Source organism: Spea bombifrons, chromosome 4, assembly GCF_027358695.1.
Source record: "Spea bombifrons isolate aSpeBom1 chromosome 4, aSpeBom1.2.pri, whole genome shotgun sequence".
NCBI classification, from domain to species: domain Eukaryota; kingdom Metazoa; phylum Chordata; class Amphibia; order Anura; family Pelobatidae; genus Spea; species Spea bombifrons.
In genome coordinates this window covers 52,378,671-52,403,614 of record NC_071090.1, presented here as the reverse complement: position 1 = coordinate 52,403,614, position 24,944 = coordinate 52,378,671, and the positions used below count along the sequence as shown (strand labels likewise).

The 24,944-nt window shown below is 35.9% G+C and overlaps 1 protein-coding gene across 1 annotated transcript in view; it reads left to right on the top strand.

Moving 5' to 3' along the window:
- Positions 1–15,797, top strand: part of DOCK4 (dedicator of cytokinesis 4) — a 142,947-nt gene extending 127,150 nt beyond the window's left edge. The window contains exons 44-54 of the mRNA XM_053465191.1: positions 452–628; positions 1,533–1,616; positions 3,480–3,599; positions 3,968–4,089; positions 4,830–4,950; positions 8,224–8,305; positions 8,605–8,714; positions 10,771–10,843; positions 12,723–12,836; positions 13,598–13,659; positions 14,662–15,797. Of these exons, the coding sequence (XP_053321166.1) occupies positions 452–628; positions 1,533–1,616; positions 3,480–3,599; positions 3,968–4,089; positions 4,830–4,950; positions 8,224–8,305; positions 8,605–8,714; positions 10,771–10,843; positions 12,723–12,836; positions 13,598–13,659; positions 14,662–15,072 (1,476 nt within the window). The 3' untranslated portion in view covers positions 15,073–15,797. The remainder of the gene's footprint in view (positions 1–451; positions 629–1,532; positions 1,617–3,479; positions 3,600–3,967; positions 4,090–4,829; positions 4,951–8,223; positions 8,306–8,604; positions 8,715–10,770; positions 10,844–12,722; positions 12,837–13,597; positions 13,660–14,661) is intronic.
- Positions 15,798–24,944: the final 9,147 nt, after the last annotated feature.

Sequence of the window (24,944 nt, the reverse complement as noted above, 5' to 3'; positions counted from 1 at the left end):
CTAGATGAGAAATCGGCATATTTCTCATATCAATATTAGCCATAATTTGCCCTCAACATGGAATAATAATTTTAACAATAATGTGATGCCAGTTCAGATTAATATCTCTGTAATTTAGGTGTGTGTTTTTAATATCCCAAGTAAGACATGTCTATACTTCACAGATAATCCTATTGATAAAACACTAAGCATGTTATGAAGTATTATTTATTTTGTCCTTGGCAGCTATTATTGAGATGTAATGTCCAAGCAGTTCTCTTTCTTTGAAATATCCATCCCTGTTACCTCCTGTTTTTAAATCATTTCATTGCCAATTACATTAATGTGCTTTATTTGTTAAATATTTCAAACCAATTTTATTTGAAATTCTGTTTTCACCACACATCTGTAGAGCTGTAATATATTGTTATTAAAATTCTGTTTCATATTGTCTTTGTACTTATCATTTAAGGTGGAAATGAGCCCCCTAGAAAATGCTATTGAAGTGTTGGAAAATAAGAACCAGCAGCTGCGAACTCTTATTAGTCAGTGTCAGACTCGACAGATGCAGAACATAAACCCCTTGACAATGTGTCTGAATGGAGTTATTGATGCTGCAGTCAATGGTGGTGTTTCTAGGTATCAAGAGGTAAGATAAAGGTTATAGGTTCTACTATTAGATGACGGTAAATCAGAACTTGCCGGTGCAGCAGAAGTTATAAACCAGTATTAGAAGGATATTCTTGAAGTCTTGAATGTGTGAAGTAAATTAGTGCATGTAGCATACGTTTTAGGTAAACCAGTGTTTGTCGCATACTCCATGCATATGCATTCCTGGGAATGGTAGAAGTTTGACTTGGATTCCCATAGTTTGTAATTCAATGATAGGGTGAATAGGTTCATTCTCAGGATGACACACTAAAGTTGACTTGGGTGTCCCAAGTGGTACTTTTTGCAGTTGTATATAACATTTTCAATTGTGGCTTGAATATGACCTCATTGAAAGTCTTTACCTTTTCACAAGTAATATTTTACTTGCTTGTGTAACCTTGACTTGATATTGGGAAAAGAAAAAATGTCGGTGCGCTAAGCTAGTCTCAGGCTCAGGCTCAGGCACAAATAATAGAAATGTATAATATGAGGCATACCTAGCAGTGTGAGCATGCTGCAAATACAGTGTGTTGGCTGTACAATGTATACAAAAAACAAAATACTGTTCAATTGCACCTCCCCCAACACATTAATAGGGTTTTGGTAGCAGTATAAACTGCTTTGTGTGCCCACTATGTAGGAGGTGAGAGTGGGTTCTCACCCTATTGAGAGTGTGCCTTGACGTGGCGGGTGAGCTTAATTATGCTTTGGCCAATTCATAAAACCAAAACCTCTCCTTTATATCATGTTTATATATTTGTTATATTTGCCAACTTTATTAGGGTGAGAAGCGCAGACAGTATTTTGTTTTTTGTATATATTGATTTGATATTGTTTTGTAGGCCTAACATGACCTTTGATTGTCTCCAAGTCTCATCATTGCCTTGTTCTGTTCTGTTTAGGCATTCTTTGTGAAAGAGTATATCTTGCAGCACCCCGAGGATGGAGACAAGATTGCACGTTTGAGAGAACTGATGCTTGAGCAGGTAAAGTAGAGAGGAGGTAAAGAGATTACCTCCTTAGAGTTCTTAGAGGATGTCTTAGGAAACCAAAATATTATTTGGCACTGAATGGTTGATTGCCTGGGCCATATGTAAATGGAGCCAGGACATATAGAGACAGGTGCCACTTGAAACAGATCTCCCTGCTGCCCACTAGAGAATCAGTGTGCCATCCCTCGCAAATGTACAGAAACCAGGAGCTAAGGAAAGGCACGAGCAGCTGGGTTCCAACAATATTACTACACCAAACTTACATAGGTACCATACTGTAAAAACCTTATTGCATGGTCTATGTGTGCAGTCTTTGTCAGAAAAGTCTGTTGTCAGAAAAGTGATGCATTTCTAATAAATTAATACAGAGATATACAATTACTAAATCTAATTCTTATTGAAACTATCAACCAAAGGCATAACCCCTGTGCGGAATTACAATTTGTGGAGAAAAAAGTGAACCCTTGGCTTCTCATTGTTACTGTTTTTCCTTCATGTTCCTTATTTCAGTCTAGTAAGAACTGTTCTCTGTAACACAATAGACTTCCAGCTGATGTACTGCAAACACAATGTCTCCTAGGAACCCTTGCTTTATGTGGGCAGCAGTGTCAACACATGAAACAAAAATTCTATCAATTCACATCCCAAAAGCGTTCATTAAATAATTCAAACAACGAGTGTTGATGTCTAAGAAAAGAATTATGCAGAAATACATTCTTACCTAGTTTTCATGTGATTAATATTGCAAGGAATTTATACAATCACAATGCTCTGCATCCTATACACATTAAGGATGCTATGCCAGCTTTAAAAAAACATTAACTGAGCTCTCTAAAGCATAAACCTTTAAGAGGCTTTTTCAGTTTCTATGGCAACAGCCAGTCAGTGTCGGTTTTTGTGCCACATGGCAAATACATATTCCCTAAAGTATTCTGAACGGGATTGTGTCCATTTACAATATCAGGAGTGATGTTTTGATGCTGTATTTAGTTATAAACAAAATACAGCAGAGTAGCTGGAAAAGCTCATTGAATAGACGTTGAATATGATGTATTTAATCGCAATGTATTAAATGTGTCCCTCTTCATGTAAACAATTGCTGAATATCCGCTGTGCAAGAAACATGAAATTTGTACTGACCACAGCAATAAGAAAGAGTATTACTAAAATAAGTGCAAAGAAGATTTCAAATATAAGCACTTAAAATTGGCTTCAAAAATAATACAGAAATTTTCACTGTCCTCCCTAAAATTTACCTGTCTTCAATGGAATATGCAGCATGATAATTCCCCAAATCAATAAGCAGAAAGTCTTTTAAAAAGTTTAAATATTTCACAGTGAAATATACATAGCATAAAACTGCAAGAATCTTTTCTTTTACTAGACTTAAAGTTCTTTGGTTACAAATAGATGCACCAGATTTATTTTAGCCATTACTATGTGAATATGATCCCAGTTTATATCCAAAGAAGCTGGAGTTAAATGTAAGGAAAAAAATATATAAAACAACCTAAGGCTCACCTCGTTTTTTGTCTGCTCTGCTGCCGATAATTTGGCATAGTCTAGCCAATTAGAGCAGTGTTTGTGCAGGAATGTGGAATAAATGCTCATTACTACATGAAAGTGTTTCTTGTGATCACTTTGATGTTATCTGTTTTTTTTTTACTTTGTACCCTATTAGCTGTTTATTGCATTAAAATGCCTCCTAAGGAATTGCCCCAGGGGTTTCTGCAAGTCATGAATCTTTACTGTCTCTTGAATCTATGTTTATTGATACTAGACTACCTACTATATAGTTTGCACAAACAGTAGACATATATCAGGCTACTGGTTTTAACATGCCTTTTATTTCTTAAGGCCCAGATTTTAGAATTTGGTTTAGCTGTGCATGAGAAATATGTACCCCAAGATATGCGACCTTTGCACAAGAAGATGGTGGACCAATTCTTTGTAATGAAGTCAAGTTTGGGAATCCAGGTATGAGAATCTATCCAGTTATATAACAAATGCAGCTAAATTCCGGATATCCATGTGACTCAAAAAATAAAACGAATAACATAAAGCAACAGTGACATCTTTTGGTTATTAGGGTTCAACAAATTTCGCTTTGTTAAAACATGTTTTCATACATATGGTGTCAGAACATGAAGTCACTATGTTTCTGATTGATGTATACTGACAATTTGGAGTTTATTGTCTACACATTTTAAATGACTGTCTACTTTAAATGTCGTCAGTGTGTCTGTCTGTATTGGATCTAAGGCATTGCTGGTCTATAAAGACATCACTTTGTTCAAGTGTGGGTCAAGTTGTGTTTCCTAATATTTTTTTTATCGAACTATCAGGATTTCTCCGCTTGTGTACCACCTAGTCCTGTTAATTTTCCAAATGGAAGCCCTCGGGTACCTAGAAATTCTGCACCTGCTATTATGGGTCCAGATGCTGCCAGGGTTGTACCTAGAAGAAGGTAATATATGTATATATTATTGTATTGTTTTAGGATTATTATATGATATATGTATTCTAGAATTGTAACCTGCTGCCATAAATATTTGATAGTATAAAAAATAGAATTTGAAACACTACAGAATGTGTAGAGAGAGCATGAGCAGTTATCAAGCTCATACATACAGACTTATTATGACATATGATGATGAAATTCAAAAGTCAGAGGTACGAAACCCCCAAAATAAGTCTATGGTCTGCTCCATCTTTAATGTAGGGTAGACAAAAGGGTCAGCTGCCCTGGGCCCTAGTTTTGGGGCCCACAGGAGTTGTCCCTTGTTCAACAGAAGGTCAGGTGAAGCACACACCTCCCTACTAACACTTACTAGGGGCCTGTATGCGAGCTAAAAAATAACTTTAGCTCGTGAAAATAGTCACAGATGTTTAAATGTTTTATCGGAAAAGCGTTTCTTAATGGACCCATTTTGCATTCACATTTATTGACTGTACCAGAAAAACTGAAGCCGAGCTTACACTTTGAGTAATTACTACACATGTATTATTGGATATGTTTTTATTATTTATTTTATACATTCACAAGTTCATATGTAACCTAGCACCTAAAATTGTGGATCAGAGAGTCAGAAACCCACCATTGATTTATAGTGTATGATCTGCTCAGAATAATATAATTGATGTAATTGTAAAATTGTTTTCATTCTGTAACATTGGTTTTCTGTTTCATTTTCTTCTGTGGAACAGTCCATTGAGTTACCCAGCTGTCAACAGATACTCTTCTTCATCACTTTCTTCTCAAGCATCTGCAGAAGTTAGCAACTTGACAGGGCAGTCAGAAAGTTCTGATGAAGTATTTCACATGCAGGTAAGGAAAACATGTATCCCTGATAACCATAGTCACTTTTACTGAACTAGTCCAAGTCTGGGTTCTAGTCCAAAATGTCACTTTTTGATGTCACCACGGTATCAGAATCCTAACACTCTGAGATATACAATGCCTGTGGGTGTTTTAAGCTGTCTGTGTGTCTCTGTGTGCTTGCCTGCCATCTTAGAATACTATCCAAGGTGTATAGTAGCTAAGGAGTTTTGTGATCAACAAGTGTTCATAGATATCTTGGTTAAACTAAAGGACATTGAAATTTGGGCATTCATTTCATGAGTAAGATTATGAAAGTGTATTATTCTGACAGATGAATATATTTTACTAGTAGCAAATGTCTATAAGACAGAAAAGTAATTTAAATTTTAATATTTAAAGTTTCATAAAAAATGTACATCTAATATACACATCCCCTGCCCCAACGGCTTAGAAGTAACGTAAGAGTAGAAGTGGAAGAGTTTAAATGCATGTGATAGGCATAAGGCTATCTGGAACATTAGATGATACCAAAGACCAAATAAGGTTGGTGGGTTTACACCAGGGAAAAATGGGCAAACTAGATGGACCAAATGGTTCTCTGCCACCATATTCTATATTTCTATTTTTCTGTTATCATGTTTGCCTAGTGGAGGCATGTGATGGAAGTGCACTTAAAATCCTTGTTCCTTGGTGCAAGGTAGCATGCATGTATGGTCATATCCTTCAGGTGTTATGGTAAGCATGGAAGGATATATCCTTTCTCTCTGTGGTAAAGCATAGAGATACAGGGACCGTCCACCCCCAACCAAGCAACTCTCACATGCTCATTTTTTCTCTGGAACTCTCTGTTGCTTTTTTTTCTCTTGTACTCCTATTTGTTCCTACCTTCTCACTCTTTACATTTAAAAACAATGCAATACTGTGTGTGTGTGTGTGTGTGTGTGTGTGTGTGTATATATATTATGAATGGATAATGTGGATTATTATAATTTGTGTGATAAGTTGTTTTTGCTGAAAGTCTTTTTTTCATTTGACAAACTGACAGTTTGTGGGTTATGTTTGGGCTCAGCCGTGTATCACTTTACTCTTCTGAATCCCTTACTGTTACCCCTCTGGACTCCTTACTGTTATCGCTTAATCTGAACACTGTTGACTTCTTGGGCTTTGCAGGTAATTTCCAATACGGAATTGATTTTATTAATAAGGTCCTAGATGCCTTTTTATTAATACGGTAATAGAAGTGAGGGACATATACAGGGGCTTTCATGGAGTGAGGACAGCATAGAGTGGCTTTCATGAGTTGAGAGCCTTAAAGAGGTGCTTCTTTTTAGTCCATATTTTTAGTGTCCATAAACTCGTCTCAGGCTTGACCCCTTAAAGGCGGTTTGATTTGGGTTCATTCGTTCGTACCATATGGTTTTCCTGGGCTATCATAAGTTTCTGGAGGATTTATCTGTTATGGAGGAGAAGGGTCTGGTTTTTGGAAGTTCTCCCCAACTTCAATCCAGCAAGTGAGACCTGTATTTCTTTGTTATGTATGTCCATGTTATGTGTCTCTGTGCTATGTATGTCCGTGTTATGTGTCTCTGTGATATGTATGTCCGTGTTATGTGTCTCTGTGTTGCGGGTGAATTGTTACATTGTGTAGAGTCCCTTCGTTGAACAGCCAGTAACCCAAGTCTGTCTTGTCCTTGTGTAACCAGCGGCCTCTGGTGGCTAAATAAGTAGGTGCGTTACTCACTCAGTTACTGAAGTCTGTCTTATAGAGATGCTGAACCACCTAAACATGACATCCAAATAAAAGGCCATGTCTATGATTTGGAAAGATATGGTGGAGAGCATTAACTGCACATTTAATAAAATTACTACCCAGCAAGGAAACAAAATGTTTTTAAAAACCTAGAACCCTTGTTTAGTGGCATCACATGCTACATATAAAGTTGTAATTAATGAAAATATTATCCTTAATGTAAATACCCACTTTCTGGCATAGGTTGGTTCTGTTAATTGATATATGTGTATTCTAGATTAAGGTAATTAAATACAGTAAGATCTCTAAGAGTTTCTGTTTAGCTGTGTATGTGTGTCAAATGCTTTGCTTTTGTGTGTATGTACTGCTGTCATTCAGTTCTTCTGCTTCTCTCACTGCTTGTTTTTCATTCTCCAGACAAAGCTTCTTAGTATTTCTCTGTAAAACAAGAGACAGCCAGAAAGAGATCTTGTCAGGATTCCAAATTACAGTTTCTCACATCGTATTTGATAGCATGGAACCATTTGAAATATTATACATTAAAAATAAATACCGTACATCAGAGTACACATTGACATTTTTGTATAAACAGCTATGCAGAAATGTCAGCTCATCTAGCTCTGCAGATAGTTACTATAGTAACCACAACCATGGTAGTGCTTTTACCCCAAAATAACTCTCTACTACAACATGACTCACTGACCAAATTTCAGTTAGATTACATAATCATTCTTTGATCTTTAGGTGCAAGTATTTCTGAGTTTTTACATAGTACTCTGCTTTACTGCCGATGCTGCAAATCAATACAATTATTATTATATAACAATCAATGGTAAAACAGCTGTGGCTGTTCTCTGTAACCTCATCACTAAGAATAGGGCAGTATTGTGAAATTAGCGGGCAGGCAATAAATACCTCTTTCTTTTTTACAAAAGAAATCGTCCCATTCGAGGTTTATGGAGACCAAGTAGACAGCAAGTAGATTACAGTACAATTTGCTGTTTAATTTAAGCAAAAGTTTATTGTACAGTGAAAAAAATAAACATTAAAATGATGTTCCTACAACAACCAAAATACTTGGATCAGAAGATTACAGCCCAGGATCATTTTATTATGGATTTTCAGAGAAAATATAAAAAAAATACTCTCGAAACTCATGTCCTTACACCAGTGAGTAGCCTTTGTCAGAGAAAGTCCCATGTTTAGGAACTGGTTATAATGCGGCTAGGGGTGGAAGGTACATGGAGATGACCTGCCAATGCTGTTTCAATACCTCAAACGGTATTAATCCAACTGCACATGCCATCCATTAGCATCCATGTATTAGTATTAGTAGCTGTCTCACTACTGCCTGAGAAATGCCACTTAGCCATCAATACATGTGGTGATCATGTAAGTACTTGCCATGTTTTGGTAGTTCTTAAATGTGAAGGTTTGTTTTGTACTACTTGAGTCTTGTGCATCATTTGTTTTCTGTGCCTCTAGGGGAGCTTATTTTGTTTATTCCCAAAATGTTATTTGAATTCTAGCCAAGTCCTTCTACCTCAAGTCTGAGTTCCACACATTCCGCCTCACCTAACGTGACCAGCTCGGCTCCATCAAGTGCCAGAGGTACTGTGTGGTTCTGATCTGTATGACTCACATTCTCATTTTAATATGTACAGGGGACGTTCACATAGGTTTCTGCACATTTAACCATTTCAGAATATGTTTTATTTGAAAATAATTTCATAATCTAAAGAACTACACAGGACAATATCCCACCAGGGGATGTTTAGCCCATTGATATCTGTATCCTACCAGCTTCTCCATTAAAGGTTGCATGTCCTAAAAACAGTTTTGCACCATTGGAAATGTATTTCATTTTGTTATCTGTACTGTGGTATTGATTGTTGTGTCCTCTGTTTTAGCTTCCCCACTGCTATCTGACAAACACAAGAATTCCAGAGAAAATCCTTGCCTTTCCCCCAGAGAGAGACCCTGCAGTGCCATATTTCCAATTCCGGCTGAACCTCCCCAGGTAGTCAGTTTAAATTCAGCCCAACTGACAGTGTGTGCTTTTGAAGATAAAACTAAGGAAAATTGTAACAAGATAAATGGGAGTTAATAGTTCAATGCTGCTAAATATAAAAAAGGGTACTAAAATTTATGCTACAGAAAATACATTCTGTAGGAGCCTTCAAGCATCACATGACTGGTAAATGCAACTACCCAACCAGGTAAACCTTATTTGTTTGGATTAAAACCCTTTGGTCATTTATGTAATGTTTCCAGGACTACATCATATACTAGGTATAGTAATACATTGTAATCTTAATGATATTTGTTTTTGCTAATTTATTATTTTGATCTGATTCTTTTCCATTATAATGCTAAGAATGGTGTTTTTGCTTGTCCTGAGTTTGCTGTGCTCTAACAACCCTGGTAACAACTGGTCATAATGACCAGTATATTTACTTTTGTACCCGGTTATATAGCACAATGTTTTACAGAGTTTACCAACATGACAGGTGAGCACAGAAGGGCACTTATCAGCTAAGACACAGTGTTAGATGCACATTACTTATTTATCCAACTTGGCCGCCATTTTTCAGCTCCACACTGGACCGTACATGTCAATTTTTATATGATGTATATTACGAATGAACTATATTTTTACCTATGTAGTAATTACATTTAGAAATAAATCATGTTAATAGCCAGTCTCACATTATGGAGGACGAATAGAGAAACAGGGCTTTGCATGTTATGAAACATACAGAAAATCACTGAAAAACACATAGAAACCAATGGAAACCAATAAAAAAAATGCATTTTTAGCACATGGCGTATTCATATTCATCCCAACATTTATCACATTATATAATTTCACTTCCTGTAGCTGGAAGTTAAGGGTGTTAATGTAAAAAAGATAAAACTTTTTCTTATATATTGCAGTTCTAAATGTATTGCACTTTACTTGGGATGCCTTTTAGACTGTTAGAATAAATGGTATTTGATTCTTTGTCGTATATGGTGACCATTCAACACTTTTGTTGAAACACAGTTTGTTTGGAGAAAAAGCAGTTATCCTCCTGCCAGCTGCAATAATCATTTCACTGGAAAATATTATTTTCTTTCAGATTTCCAGAACTGGTACTTACATTGATTGATGGTTTCTGATATTCTAGCTAAAGTGTTCTGCTAATGGTCTAGTTAGAATTGAAAGAAACAGTGATGAAACATAATCATCTTTATTAATAGATTTGAAATCACCAATTATAGCTGTATTTTTTTTCTTTGTAATATCTGCTGTGAATGTATAACATGTTCGACTTTTTTCATGATGAGGTTAAAATGATCGTTGGTAATTTGTTGAAAGCCTAAAATGATATGTTCAAATGGTCTACCCAGTGAGAACTAATTTATACTGTGCTGTCACATAGAACAGCCAATTGGGGACCACAGATGAGATGAAAACTGTTCATGATTGAAAAGAGAAGCAAATAAACATTTTATTTACATTGGTTTCTCATTACCCTTAAAGTGCTTAGCATTTAATTTCTATTCAATGTGTTTCTCATGAAAATGTACCGTTCACGCTGTCTGTGTTGATGGTGCCGACACTTACTGATTCCTAGCAGTTAACTTCTATTGGTACAAACACTGTTTCTATAAGTATAACACTTAACAAAGGCAATGTGTACACTTCTAGTAACAGAAGACGATGTCACAAGCAAAGATCATGCTGATGTAATTTGTCACTTGGTGCTGTTTCTGTAAAGTGTCTTTGTTGAATGTGAGCTACCCAAATATCATGGGATACAAAAATACTTTCTTTCCAGGTGATAGTGAAATTAAGTTTACTTTGTCATATACTGTATCAAATGTACTGTGTCAAAGCCAATTCCAGTCTGTGACATTTGCATCCGCTGTCTTTTCAACCACACTTTTGTTATAGAATTCAGCATCGAAAGTGATTTATTTAGCCAAAAACCAAGATATGTCACTGTTTTTGCTGTAACGAAACTTGGTTATAGTCCGTAAACACACGCATGTTAACGTTCTGTGTCTATTTTTTTTAAAACTCTTAATAGAGAGGGATGTTCAACCACATTGGAGAGAACACTTTGCCAAGGAGTGATCCAAATCTTTCTGCTCCTGAAAAGGGTAAGATTTGGAATAGAAATCGTTGATTTATGTGGTAGTTGGAATTAGCATGTCTTCTTATGATCAGTTAACAAAAACTTGAATTTAAATTTGTTTTAAGGAACAGACTTTGCCATGCAGTGCCGCCTAAGTGATGTCTACAGGCAAAAGCAAACATACAACTTTGTTAAGTGAAGCACTGAGGTTTTTCTAAAGGGGAATCTTTGAGTTTACCCTGTTTGCGGGAATCACAATTGAGTTTTTTCCGGCTCTTACACCCAGATGGCAGCACTGCCATTTCACAGTCAATGAGATTAAAAAAAAGCAAACGTCAAGATGCAGAAAAAAAATACTATGGACCATTGTCATTGTGTGCTCTGCTATTGCAAGTTTTTTTTAACATTTGTTCCGCCACATTTCTTTTTTTTACAGTTTAAATGAATACTGTGCATAAAACGATTCCCTTTTCACTCTGTCAGTATTTGGAAACAGAGCAGCTCAGAAACGGCTCTTTAAAGGTCCATTCCCATCTAATTCATGCTGCTATTCTTTGCACTGACAGTTTAAATCAGCATATTGCAGAATTGGGTAACATAATGACTGTAAATCATACTAAGCGCTCAGTAATACATAACTGGAAAGGGGCTAACTCACATTCTTTTATGATCACTTTGGCTAATGTAGAATGCAACATTTCTACACAAAATCACTAATCGTTCGAGTTTGTAATTTCAGTTCAGAAAAAAGTCTCACTTCAAATAAAGAAATATATTCTTGACAAGGGCAGTGCTATTCCTCAAGGGTTAAGTCAGAGGTTAGGTTTAAGTTAGACTTAAATGGGCATGCTGATGCATCTGTGTGCTAACCTTATTGAGAAACTGTCCTGTTACCCGATTTAATATTTTCAGTTAAATTTAACTTTAAAAAAAAAACTCCATACCTTTCTGCGTTACATTGTTGTAATCTTGCAACACTACAAAAATCTGGCAAATGAAGATCAGCACCACAGAGCTACGTGTGTTAAGTGGTGATGTTTGTCGTATGTTTATTGTATTCAGTGTTAATGACTCATCCCAGCAGAATTGGTAAAGTCTAAAACAATTTAAACGAGGATAGGTTAGGCATAGGTGTATATTTTTTATATATTGCAACTATTCTAATTTATTCTAATTCCCATTCTCACTCGCATTCTGAGCCATGACTTCCTTTGTGGAATTCTCATAAACTAGAATGTTTTATTGCACAAAAAAACAATAGTCCAGATGGAATTAAATAATATAAAAAATGATGTAGTTTTGACTCATTTTGATCACATGTGTAAAGCCTTTCTAGAGTGCTACGGACTTGCCGTACAAGCATACAGGCTAAAACCTAAAAGACGTGACCTCAGCAGCAGCTATCAATAACAACCTCCCTTAGGCGGTTTCCTTTTTTATTTGCTCTCCTTGGAAATGTCATTCTTCAACCATTCAACAACTGTATAATATATGTAACATTGAAAACTTGTGTTCTATTGCAATTATTGCAAAAAGGTATTATATTCATCAAATCTTCTAATTTCCTTTCCACAACGAACATGGTACCGCTATATAACCTCTTATTTGCATTTCTCTACTGGCTTTGTATTCCTAGTATATTACTACTTTAGATATCAAAGTAGAGTAGAAGGGCAACATTTAGTTCTGGAATATTGTGATTTTAAATCTGCTGTGTTAAGGTTAAAAGCAACATTATTCTTTAAAACTAGAGTAGTTGTTACAATGCTTTCAGATAACAAAAATATACTTTAAAGTGCTTAGAATGTTTTGGATAATAGTTCTAAAATAGCAGTTTTTGCCTCTATTAAATATAACAGCTTCAGAATGAACATCAAGACTGAATTATGTTTGTCGATTTCTAGCAGTGAACTCAACCCCCAGCAGTTGGAGCTTGGACAGTGGGAAAGAAGCTAAAAATATGTCAGAAAGTGGACGGCACATGACCCCTCCTGTGCCACCAAGGCCCACACAGGGTGGTGAGTTTCATTTGTCGCTGTCTGGAAGAGAAATGCATTATTAATGAAAAGAACATGGGTGGGCAACTCCAGTGTTCCAGTGCATAAACCATGCCACAACTTTTGGATGCCCCAGCATGAACATGGGAATCACAGAATAATTTAACAACTTATTTTCAGGCAAAGGAAGACAGAAATCATGGCATGTTTGTAGCCCTTTAGGACTAGAGTTGTGCAGCCAGTTGTGGTTTAGAAGAACCTAGGTGGTTTGTTTATTTTCCAATAATGACTATGAGGGCTTGGTTATTGTTAATGTTGGATGACTGTATATGTCATCAATTAACTATTACCCACTTAATCATGTCTGGAGGGATAAGCAACAGAAAGCTACCAATATACCTGCCACCTCTCACTGTCACCTCTGACTGTTACCTCTCACTGTCACCTCTCGCTGTCACCTCTCACACATAGTTCTAGCTGCGCAACTGTAGAATTGTTCCACTAAATGAAGTTAAAACTGCAGAGTGGGAATGCAGTATCAGTGTCAGTCCCAATAGAATATTTATCTCCTTCCTTGAAATGTAGGAGTGGAAGTCTGTTGTGTTAATTCAGTATTACAACCACCTATTGATCTTTCAATAGCAATTAACTACCATAGTGATACATGCCATATAGGCAAGATATACACTGTATATTCTAAAAGAATAAATTACCAAATCTACAAATTCATATATTGAACAAACAGGTCTGTAGTGTATAATTCATGTTTTGTGTGATTACAGCTTCTCCAGCCAGGAATATAGCTGCCGTGTCCCCATCTATAATGGGAAGATCCCCGATGAAGGTAATAGATTGCCGCGCCCAAGTTATTTTCATATAACTGGTACCATTAAACTAAGCAGTGTCTGTGATGCTCATATAACTAATGCAAGTTACTTTGATATGTTTTTACATGATGGAAGGCATACAAATACTATTTACTTAAGCTGTTATATCAATATGGCAACATTGTGTGTGGTCTCGATATTTTTAACATGAGCAGTAGTAGTACAAGCCCAGAAGATGGCACCATTACACCTCAAAAGGCATGTTTATTTGCATTGGCATTAAACACCTCACATGGCTTTTTCTCTGAAAAGTTAATAACATGCTAAAACCTGTTTTGCATTTATTGTGCAAAAAAAAAAATAATCATCACAATAATAAAAAGGCTGGCCACTGATTATTGTCAGATATGAAAACAGAATTGTAAAATCTGACCGTGTATAAACAGACATGCCAACAATTATTTTCTCTGCTTCTGCAGATTGTAATATTTTTCAACACTGGGAGCAAAATAACTGGAAATAAAAAAAGGTTCTTGAAATCATTTTTAAGTAGTTCTACTAAGTAGAAGACACTACGGCTACGCGTGGCTGCCATGGGTAGGAATTAAGGTCAAAAGGGAGGAGGTTGCACTTCAAACAGCCTCTCGATCACCTAGCTTTTAGCCCACTGCACACACATACTGGACATCTGGCACGCCAGGCAAATGTCTGGTGGGCTGGTGGTCAACAGGGTTTTATAGAGCAGATCAGAGGCTGCCTATCGATAATGTTGGGTCTTCAGTCCGACTTCTATAATGAACAAACTTTGTACAGAACACACACCTGAATAATGGCTGATGAACAACATATGTGTTTTAAGAATTATAGTTAATACATTTCCCATTACACAATTTTGCAATTGGTAACAAGTGTGTTTTACCTTGTGGTTCCTTAATGCCGGCAGTGTTACTACCATGCCTCTCTTAGTTTCTGTTACAATATGGTTCATTTAACAATCATAAATCTTTTCTTTCTTATAGGGTTCAATGCAGTCATTCACCCCATCTCCGGTAGACTGCCATCCATCCATTTCAAATTCACCAGTTTTGTCAGGAAGTTGCAGTAGCGGAATCTCTTCGCTTAGCCGCTGCAGTATTTCAGAAATGTCAGGTTTCGAGACTCAGTTCTTTGACCAATCGGTTCCTGGTTATGGTATACCAGAAGAGCCAACAAGAAAGGAAAACAAGACCCCACCCCCTTACAGTGTGTATGAAAGGACCTTAAGACGCCCTGTTCCCATACCTCAATGCCTTTCGATTCCTGCCCCTATCGACCCACCAGCTTTACCACCCAAACCGGGCCCAGTTCGTCCAACAACCCTGGAGAATGGCAAAAGGACCGAACCCCTTCAACGCCCTAGACCTTTCCCAAGGAAAGTTTCACAGTTGTAACAAAATTTGCATATTTTTTTATTTTAATGCCATGAATGAACAATATCATTCATCATATGATATTTAACAAATTACCCTTTGGGGTCCTTTGATGAATAAAAAAACTGCAGAAGGGGTAGATACACTTAATGAAAGTGTGGGCACTTTAATTGTTTACTCTTTGATTCCCTATTTAAGGAAGTGAAGTGTATTTTTTGTATTATTGTTTTGCACATTATTTTAGGAATATAAATTCAGGATTAACTTGACATGAGGCACTTTTGATCAAGTAAAGGAAAATAAGAAGCACATTTATTCTCCCAATATGTGCTATTTTTGAACAAGCTCTTCAAGGTTCTGTGGATTTTAATATTTCTTTGTTTTATATAGATATATACATCAAATGTTTATTTCCAAAATTAGAATTTACATTTTTTTTCTTTATTTAAAATACGTGACAGGCAGTTTTTAAGTGTAAAGCAGAGCTTACTGAAGAGTTTACTTAACCAGTCACCAGTTCCAAATTTGTTATGCATGCTAACCCCAAACTTAGACTATGGCACAATTGTTAATTTGGAGTAACTTTTCTGAAATAGTATTTTTCCTATAATATTTTCCTATTTTGATAGGAATGTTTAGATGTGCATGTGTAATGTATATAGTCCACTGCTCAATTTGCTGTATTTGGTGCATTTTGTATATTCAGAGACCAGTTTGTTGTATAAACTTTGAGGGTTTGTATCCCAGCTTTGCATGTGTTACAATGCTAAAGCAGTAAAGAGTTGTTGACTATGGTGGAAATACTCTACTGGCTGTTGTGCTGAGAGATCACAAATTTACAGTTTAATTGTATTAACACACAGTGTTGCATGTCAACTTGACCACTCTTTGTGGAGAATCGAATCCAAGTCACTTTATCCAACCACACTTCATCTTTAAGGCTCTTGGCATAATTTTGAAGCTGATTTTGTCTCAGAAGCTGTGGGATTTCCCTCAATAGGCCACATTTGCCACATCACTCATGAGAACTAAAGGGAAACTAGCAGGAGTCTGACTGTTATCCTCCGAGACTAGTCAAAGTGGCCTTTTCCACTAAAAGGCAAGATGATTTTCTTCTTTGTCCACAGCTCAATCCTATGTCTATGTAATACGAAGTGCTGCAGTCAGTCAGACTACAACTCCCATGGTACTCCTCCAACTCATTATAGGAAGGACAAGTAATGCCAATTATATTTTATGGTGTTGACTGATCATTTGAATGAATGGTATCTGACTTTGTTGTTAAAATATCTACTACCTAATTAAAATGACCAATTAAGATGTGTCCAGCACTTGGAGGGTGATCTGATATAACTATTATGATTCGTTTAATTTAGAGATGATTCTGCCTGTTCCATTATTATAGGGAGCGCATTTACTCACTTACTGTAACGTACTTTACACAATCCCACAAAGCATGTGTACCAGCAAATCGACGTGTTAAAAAATCTTGTCATTTAATGCATCATATTCTCCTAAAGCAATAATGCGTTAGCAAGTCATACGGCATAAAAGCAGAATTTAAGTAGTATTAATGTCCTTCCTTAGATCCCGATGGCACATGCTTATTTTTACTCTGAAGCTATTACCATGTAACGAACTCTTAACTGGGCCCATTGTTCAAAGTGCCTTGCATTTGCAATCCACCCAATGTATATTAATGTGTAACTCAGTGTTTACCTCCAATGATATTGTATACCCAAGATGGTGGAGCTTCTGACTGAAACGTGTTTCGACAAGCAATAGAAGTATTTCATTCCAGTATTTCAAATAGTGTTTGATACACTGCCTCTTGATTGTGAATAATGTCTTTGACACTGCTAAGATTCACTAAAACTACTTAAAATAAAGATGGTGTTGTATGCCCTCTCCATAACTACACATTAATTAAATTAATTCATTGAATGTGAACAAAAGGACCATGGTGAAGCTTGCTGATAGTTCATCACATCCCTCATGTTGTTTCCCCAGTCGTATTTATATATTGTATAGTATTTCTGTAAATTAAATCAAAGGGGTTTCAGTTGTGTTGTTTGCTTTTGCTTTTGTTTTTCATCTTTCTGTTCTGTCTGTAGATGCAGACGCTCTTTGACTAGGTCCAAAATCAAGTAACAACCATTCTGTTTATTCATTTCATCCTATCATTAAATATATTTTCACAGCCATGGGACTGCACTGAAAAGAAGTATTGGCAATGCTACTGCAGAGTGAAACAATTAACACTAGATATGTGCTAGCTTGTATTAGTGCATGGAGATCACTTGACTGATAAATATTTTAACTATATGACTTATGTGTTATTGTTCTTACAATGGAAAAGAGCTATTTCAAGAACTCATTTTGATGACCAGAAGACACAAACCACATACTTAAATATCATAAATATTAACAAATGCAGAAAAAATTAAGTACAACAGCATAAAATACTACAAATATAAAAGTAGCTACTAGTTTGGTAAAGTAGTGTTTTTTACAATTCAACATATCTGAAGAAATGTTATCTTGCGTTTTTTTGTATCCATTGATAATTGTTGGATAAGCATAATCCTTGTGTGTCAAACTGAATCCGTTGCATTAGTCCCTTACATTAATGAGTTTTGCAACCTCATTGAAATTATGAGGCAATTTCTTAAATATCCTTATTGATATTGATGGCATTGGTGTGCTAACATTGTTCTTTTTCAAAAACTCTAGAACAGATGCAGTGCTGTGCCTTCACTAGTAGTGTTCAGTTTCGGCTTTTGGAATTTGTGAAATTTAGGCAAGATGTAGGCAAGTTGGAGTAAGATACTGTATGAAGGGTCAGCGTAAGTTAAAGGCAAAATGCATAGTTAATTCAGCAAAAATCACATTTTCATCTCACCACATCTCACTAATTAGCAAATAAACGGTTGTTTCCTGCAAGCACAGGCATTGTATCTTTCTTTGTTGTATTCGATTGTATAGATTTCTATGTCCAGATGAACATACCTGTAAACATTCCTGTAAAGATTTTATCCTCCCCATTGAATGCAAAGCACCTTCACAATCACTCCCATGATTCATGTGCTTGCAATTAATAGCATTGTTATACATTTAAACCCGCTTGTTAAAATAATAATGTTAAAATATTCCCTTTTTTTCTGGGAAGGTAATTTTAGTAAAGAGTGTATTTTGCTTTACAGACCATTTGATTGACAAAGAATGACCACTTTTTATATTTTTCCCAAGAAAACTGTAAGCAGGCATATGCTGCTGAGTGGTTATTGAAAGTTTTTCTATAGTAAATGTTCAAATATTTTTGTACATAACTCGTTAACTTTAATAAGATATCCCATTACCTTTAAAAAAAAAAAAAAAAAGCAAAAAACATGCATATGCAGTATGATTGTGATAATTATGCCAAATACTTTATGTATTGAAAATTTGTATATATGTGCTTTTTAAACAATAATTCAGCCATATTGACTTTACAGTTTTGAATGTCGAAAGAAAATATATGGTAAAAAATATTTATGTTTTAGTAAAAATATTCAACTTAAAAAAAGACCAGTAATGCTAGCTTTGTATCTGGCAATTTTGCAGTTTGGATTTTTTTAGAATTGGTTGTGGCTTTGGAATATAACATATTGTGTTTGTAACATACATTAACAGGTGTAAAAGGCAAGAAGAAATATATGTGTTTGTATGTATATGTATGCATATACATAGACTTGTATAAAGAACTATTGCCTTCTGCTATGACATCATTATAACAGGCAATTTGATTTCTCTGTGTAGATTAGTTAATTTGTTGTACAGTGTTTGACCCATGATATTAAACTGTGTTTATTTGCTTTTGCAGCCTCTATTTCTGCCAACCAGCAGAATTGTTAAATTTAATACTTGCGTGTACTACTGGACACATTAGTGCAGCATAGCTTGTATGATAATCTCATCAGATGTTCATATTAGTGGCTGCAGCAATGAACAAAGTGAAATAAAGTTACTTGATTACTATGCGTCTTGTTTTTTTGTGTTTTTTTATCTTGCTTATAAATGTTTTTTTTCAGTTTCATAGTCAATGTATGTTATGATTTTACACCTGCCCCACATGACATGCTAATGCTACCTCAGCGGGGTTGAAACTTAGTAAAACACTTAGCTTGTTATAGTTTCTGTAATGTTTTTATATTATCCGTGTTATAAGTAAAATGAATACCATTCGCTCGATGATTTTCGTTTCCCAGTTCTTCTATATACAGGACCACTAGAAGATACATTGAATAAATCAGAAGGACTTTTTAAACACCTTAGGTATGCTAATATCAAGACCCAATTGTACTTCTCTATGGAGTAATCTTTAAGAACAATTGGTTCCTAGATGAAGAGGTTCCTCAGACACCTAATATTCACATTTTAGACGCAAAAGGACATTGCTGCCAAATCCTGTATAGAACATTGCTTCAAATGTCTGAACAAGATAGACAGTTCTCAACTACCACTTAACAATGTGACAAATCCTGTGCTAACATATCTAATAAATTATTCAGGGCCTTAGGCATGTTTTCACTATGAACTTTAATGGGGAGAATTTTTAAACTGCACTTGGTAGCAAATGTACTTGAAATGACCTTTACCAATGTAGCTTGCCATTATTCATTATTAAGTGTTATACTGTTCTGGTATCGGTCTTAATTTCATATGTGATAGCAACGAGGAAACAACCTTATGAAAACTTTCAAAAAAGCCTGATCATCAGACTGGTCATCTGGCATACCCGTGTCCCATACTCACCCTATATGCCTCTCCAGCAGGCAGATAGGGTGGTGCAGTGTGTGGCCGCTGGCTGGATATGCCTGGTCACACACAACATGAGCATAAATATGTAACATATCCAGCCGTCAGCCGCACATAACTTCATTAGGTGGACGTCAGCCTTAAAGTGCCAAGGCTACCTTGTTATCCTCAGTCCGATCCTGGTGAACATTAATATTCAATGTAAAAATATGTCAAATGTGTAAAATATTTTATTTTAGAGTTATAGCGCAGTCAATATATTCAACACTATAGGACGATAATATTTTGAAGAATAAATGGCAAGAATTGAGGTCAAAAGAAAATATATATGGTACAAAGGTACAAAAAAAATATATATGATTGGTTTTGCTGCTGGATTCCAGGGCATACTACTGATATGGAAAAAGCGTGGAAAATTGTCTCCAGGATAAAAAAAAAAGTCTTTGTTTGCAGAGAAGCTAATTTACAATTTGTTCACATAAATTGGTGGTGATGAGTACTCTCAACAGCAGATTATTCAGAGCAGCAAGCTTCTTAACGAGATACTGTATGTATAGGCCCTATACACATCAGCATAGTGCGATCAAGTGTTACTGCTAAGACCAAGTGATTCCTACATGTTTTGCTGCCTGAACCACTTGCGTACATCTGAAGCCTGCCAGGGGATCGCACTGTGTCTTCATGTAAACCTATTTTATGAAGTCAGAGGGCACTCAATATTTCTTGCTACAATATTTTATTACATTAACCAGTTACTTATTTAATAAAACATTGTTTTCAAATAATTCACTTTGAATATTAAATATTTTATTCTAATTTCTAATATTAGTAACTCACAATAACAAGTCAGGTATCTAACTAGTTTTAACTTTTTTAAAGTGATGTTTGCACCTATTTTATTGAAAATTAAGATTACCATATCAAGTAACTAAACCAGTGTAGACTTTATGTGACAGCTGGGAATTGTGAAACAGCATTTGCCCTGTGCAAGTCATCTTCTTATGTAACCGGTCATGGTATAAGAAGCCACTCTTGTGGGTTTAACTGTTGCTCAAAGGGTTCCAAGAACTCTTTTTTTAGTTCCATACCTACCGCGTAATGCCCATTTTGTCAATATTGGTGACAAAATGTACTGTCTGTGATGAACTTTTAGTGCCATTTTTATAAATTGCCCCACTATCACTTCGGTTATGTATGTTAGCTTTCAGTTTTGAAGCTATGGGTGCACATTAACAACTTTGGCGTCATTGCATACACCACAAAAAACATAGTATTAGAAGTATCTGGGTCTAAAAAGTCTCCTGTGTGCAGTGTGTGATGAGCATACCTGAGAACTTTTGCGCTCCAACTACCCAGAGGCTACCCTTGCGGGACGCAGCCAGGACAGCACACTGACATCCGTCAGCTTCTCACGAAGTTCTCCGGGCCAAACCCGGAGTGTGACGATGAGACTGTACACAGAAAGTAAGACCTGTAGTTATTTCAACCCCTTTAGTATATGAGTTTTTAGGAAAGACCTCATAAAGGTCCTAAATACTGAACATTTTTTGTTATTTTTACCATATGTTGGTTTAATCAAGATTTCCCTTTTCCGTGTTTGATGTACCAACACAAATTATATAGCTTTTTTTCTGTAGGGTGTTCTTTTGAAACCATAGACACAGAATAATAACATGAGTCCTAATTTGTGAAAAACTATTTTTTTTTCATTTCACTACAGATTTATTCTATGTGGTAGGTCAATAAACAGCCTGATCTCCTGTGTAGTGGCCGGCTGATATCCCTGAGGCTACGAACAAATGCCGGTGTCTCAAAGGGGGCTTCTGGCCTCACCTTTTATGCACATGCCGGCATGTCTATATGGTTGAGAAGAGTTTAAAGGTGAAGATGAAGTACCAGCAGCCACAGAGAGGAAGGTGGTGGATAGTTTGTTAAGTTTGTAAGCATAATATGAACTCCAAAGATCAGCAACAGATACACTGGAAGCCTATTTGAAACCAATAAGAAATATAATAAGGGAAGCTGGCACCTTTTTGCCTGGGGAGCAGGTACAGCCAGGTGGCCCACAGACCTCTCACACTGCCCCCATCCCTAATCAGCTTGGCAACATGCCCCCCAATGGCACTTCTAGCATAGGGTCCAGTGCCTAACACTATCATAATATTGCGTTACCAGGCCTTGCTCAGCCCTTGTGTCCTCGAGGCTGGCATAATGTGTAATGTCACTTTGCCCTGCCTAATATATGTGGGCACCAGGGGGTAAACAGCTCAACAGCCTGCCCCAAAAGCAATCAATGACAATTGTAAAAGTGCACCTAAGTGTATAAATACAGGGGTTCCACAAGAAAGTTTTAGTCATTATGTATTCTTTTGTAGACCATGGAGTTTTTCCATACTATTCTAGAATGAGTAATACATAATTGTTATGTGGAACGTAAATGTGTGGTCTGACTCTTTGTTCTTCCTAAACAGCTATTTTCCCCAACTGTGAACAATTAAGCAACGGATTAACACAAAGCTGATAACAGTTCTGTGATGTACTTGATATTTTTCTTTTAATCATAGATTGAAACCTGTATTTTCTGCTAAACCAGGGATTAAGCTGCTTGCAGCTGTACACAATCCTCTTTAAATAGTCTTTAAGAAAAATGAGAAAATGTAGATGTCATAGTCCCAAAGTCCTGCAGTACAACTATTTCCATGGGAAAAAAGAAACCTTTTACGTTCTAAAGTTATCACAGTTGTCTAATATAGAAGGCTGGCTATGTGACAGACTTTGTTGCTTATTTCAGTATTTCAGTAGTTCAACAAATCTGACCTCTAATGCTGGTGGACGGACAGCTCACCATCTCTGGTTCAGTGAAGAGTTAAAACAATTGGATGATAGTGATGGGCCCACAGAGGTCCAAGAAACACTTGAGTGAGATAACCAGGTATTTTAGAGCAGGATGAGACCTACCCGAAGTATAGTGGCCTACTAGCCCAACACATGAGACTGAAAGACAACCTCAACCTAAAATCAGAACAGCTACAGTTGAATGTATAAAGAAAGTCATGAAATGCCGGTACTTTTTAGAAGACATGCATTTACCAGTTAAATTCCTATTCCTATTTTAATCTTTGGTGGTCTATTATGTTTTTTGTTTTTACATTTTTAAGGAGAGCCACAAAATCAAGATTTATTGACAATATATCAAGCATTGGAAAGTTTGGTGTAAAGTAAAAGATTTACCAGCAAAATGAGAAAAAGTCATGTCATTTGTAATTCTACATTCTCGGGACACACTGGTAGTGTTTTAAAATAAAACAAAATAAAGGTTATATGGTGGTGACCTGGGGAGATACAGAGGTAGTGAACAGCTATGTTCTGTGTGTCAGGCGCTCTCACAATTACTTGTTTTCTTCATAATATTCCTATGCAGAAACCTTACTGACCTTAGTGCACATTACACACTTTTTGTCTTGCTAGCCTTTTCTTTTTTCAAAATTCAAGTTGTCATTCGTGAAAATGGGAAAGATTGACAAGTTCACCAGTTCAAATCTAATTCCATCCTTTCTATTTTCTGCAGTAAGAAATAAAGCATGTTAAATATTTATGTATGACATTTTGTCCTGATGTGTATGAAAGGGTCAGACAAGGCTGAATACAGATTATGTGCAGGGAAAGCAACACAAGCTGTCTTCTGCATCTGCTAAGAAAGTTTTATGTTATATATATATATATATATATATATATATATATATATATACACACACACATATACGTATGTATATACACACACACACACACACACACACACACACACACACACGGGTATATATTATAATATATATATATATATATATATATATATATATATATATATATATTGTGCAGCCAGCTGTACAGAGCAGACTTATTCAGCACTGAAAATATTCAATGCTAATAACTGGTTCCCAGCTACAGTTAATTAAGGAGTTTTGACAAGGTTAAACAATGTAAAAGAATTGCTTAGTGACTGGAACACTTTGAGTAATATCTCTTTTTTATGTAATTAAATAAAAACAGTATACACACAGAATGGTTTAGACACAGGGAGCTTTTGCTATTGAGTTATGAAGAAAGTTAACAATGGTTTGTCCAAGTTCACAATTAAATGACATATTAACCTCACTGATAGATGCTGTGATTCTATGGCCCTAATTCTGTTAGGGGACTTTTCATTGATTTTGGAAGATGGTGGTAAAACAGATATGGCCTAAAACTAACCCCCTTAGGGGTCAATGGTAATGAGAGACATGTTCATCCACCCCAACACACACACGCAAAGATGTAAGGAGCTTACGCTTAAACAAGTGTCATAACTTTTTGTGACTCTCATGAACTCTTATCTCTTGATGTACTTAGGAAGAGTTAAGCATATTTACATCAAGCCTATACCCATTTGTGTGTCAAGGTTTGTTGTAAAGTAAACCTTCCACTATCCATATGATTTTATTTTTTTTAAATACCGTACATTCAATTTAAATTTTCATTTCTGTACAATATATTTTCTTGGAATGCATAAAATGTATTTTTCTTTCCTGCAAAACTTACATGAAAATTTACATCTGTAGGATTATATTATGCTTTTAAGTATTTTAACCATAGCCATATAATGCAACCACCAAGGAAGCTCATTGAAGCACAGCATGCTCATAACAATGTCTTCAAAGTCCCTCAGAAAACCTAGTGCCCTTATTCATTTAGTTATTATAACCATTATGGATACATTATGATATTTCATTTCAGATCACATTATAATTACAGATTTACTTTGCACATCCTTTACCAATGTAAGAGGCAAAGGTACTACTAAAAATGAGAATGAAAAAAATGCTTGTCACAATAATATAATGCTAATTTCTGTAGCATAATATTGTTTTGTATTGTATAAAGGGAAACTAACATACAAAACACCTTGGACTTGCCTTTCTGTTGATGTATACAGCACACTCTTAGCAGTTCCCTCTGCCTTTACTGTTCCACACTGCAAGATGTGACATTACCACACCATTGGCGTGCAAGCAAACTTGTTACATCACACTACATTGAGGGACAGAACGTGGCTTAATGAG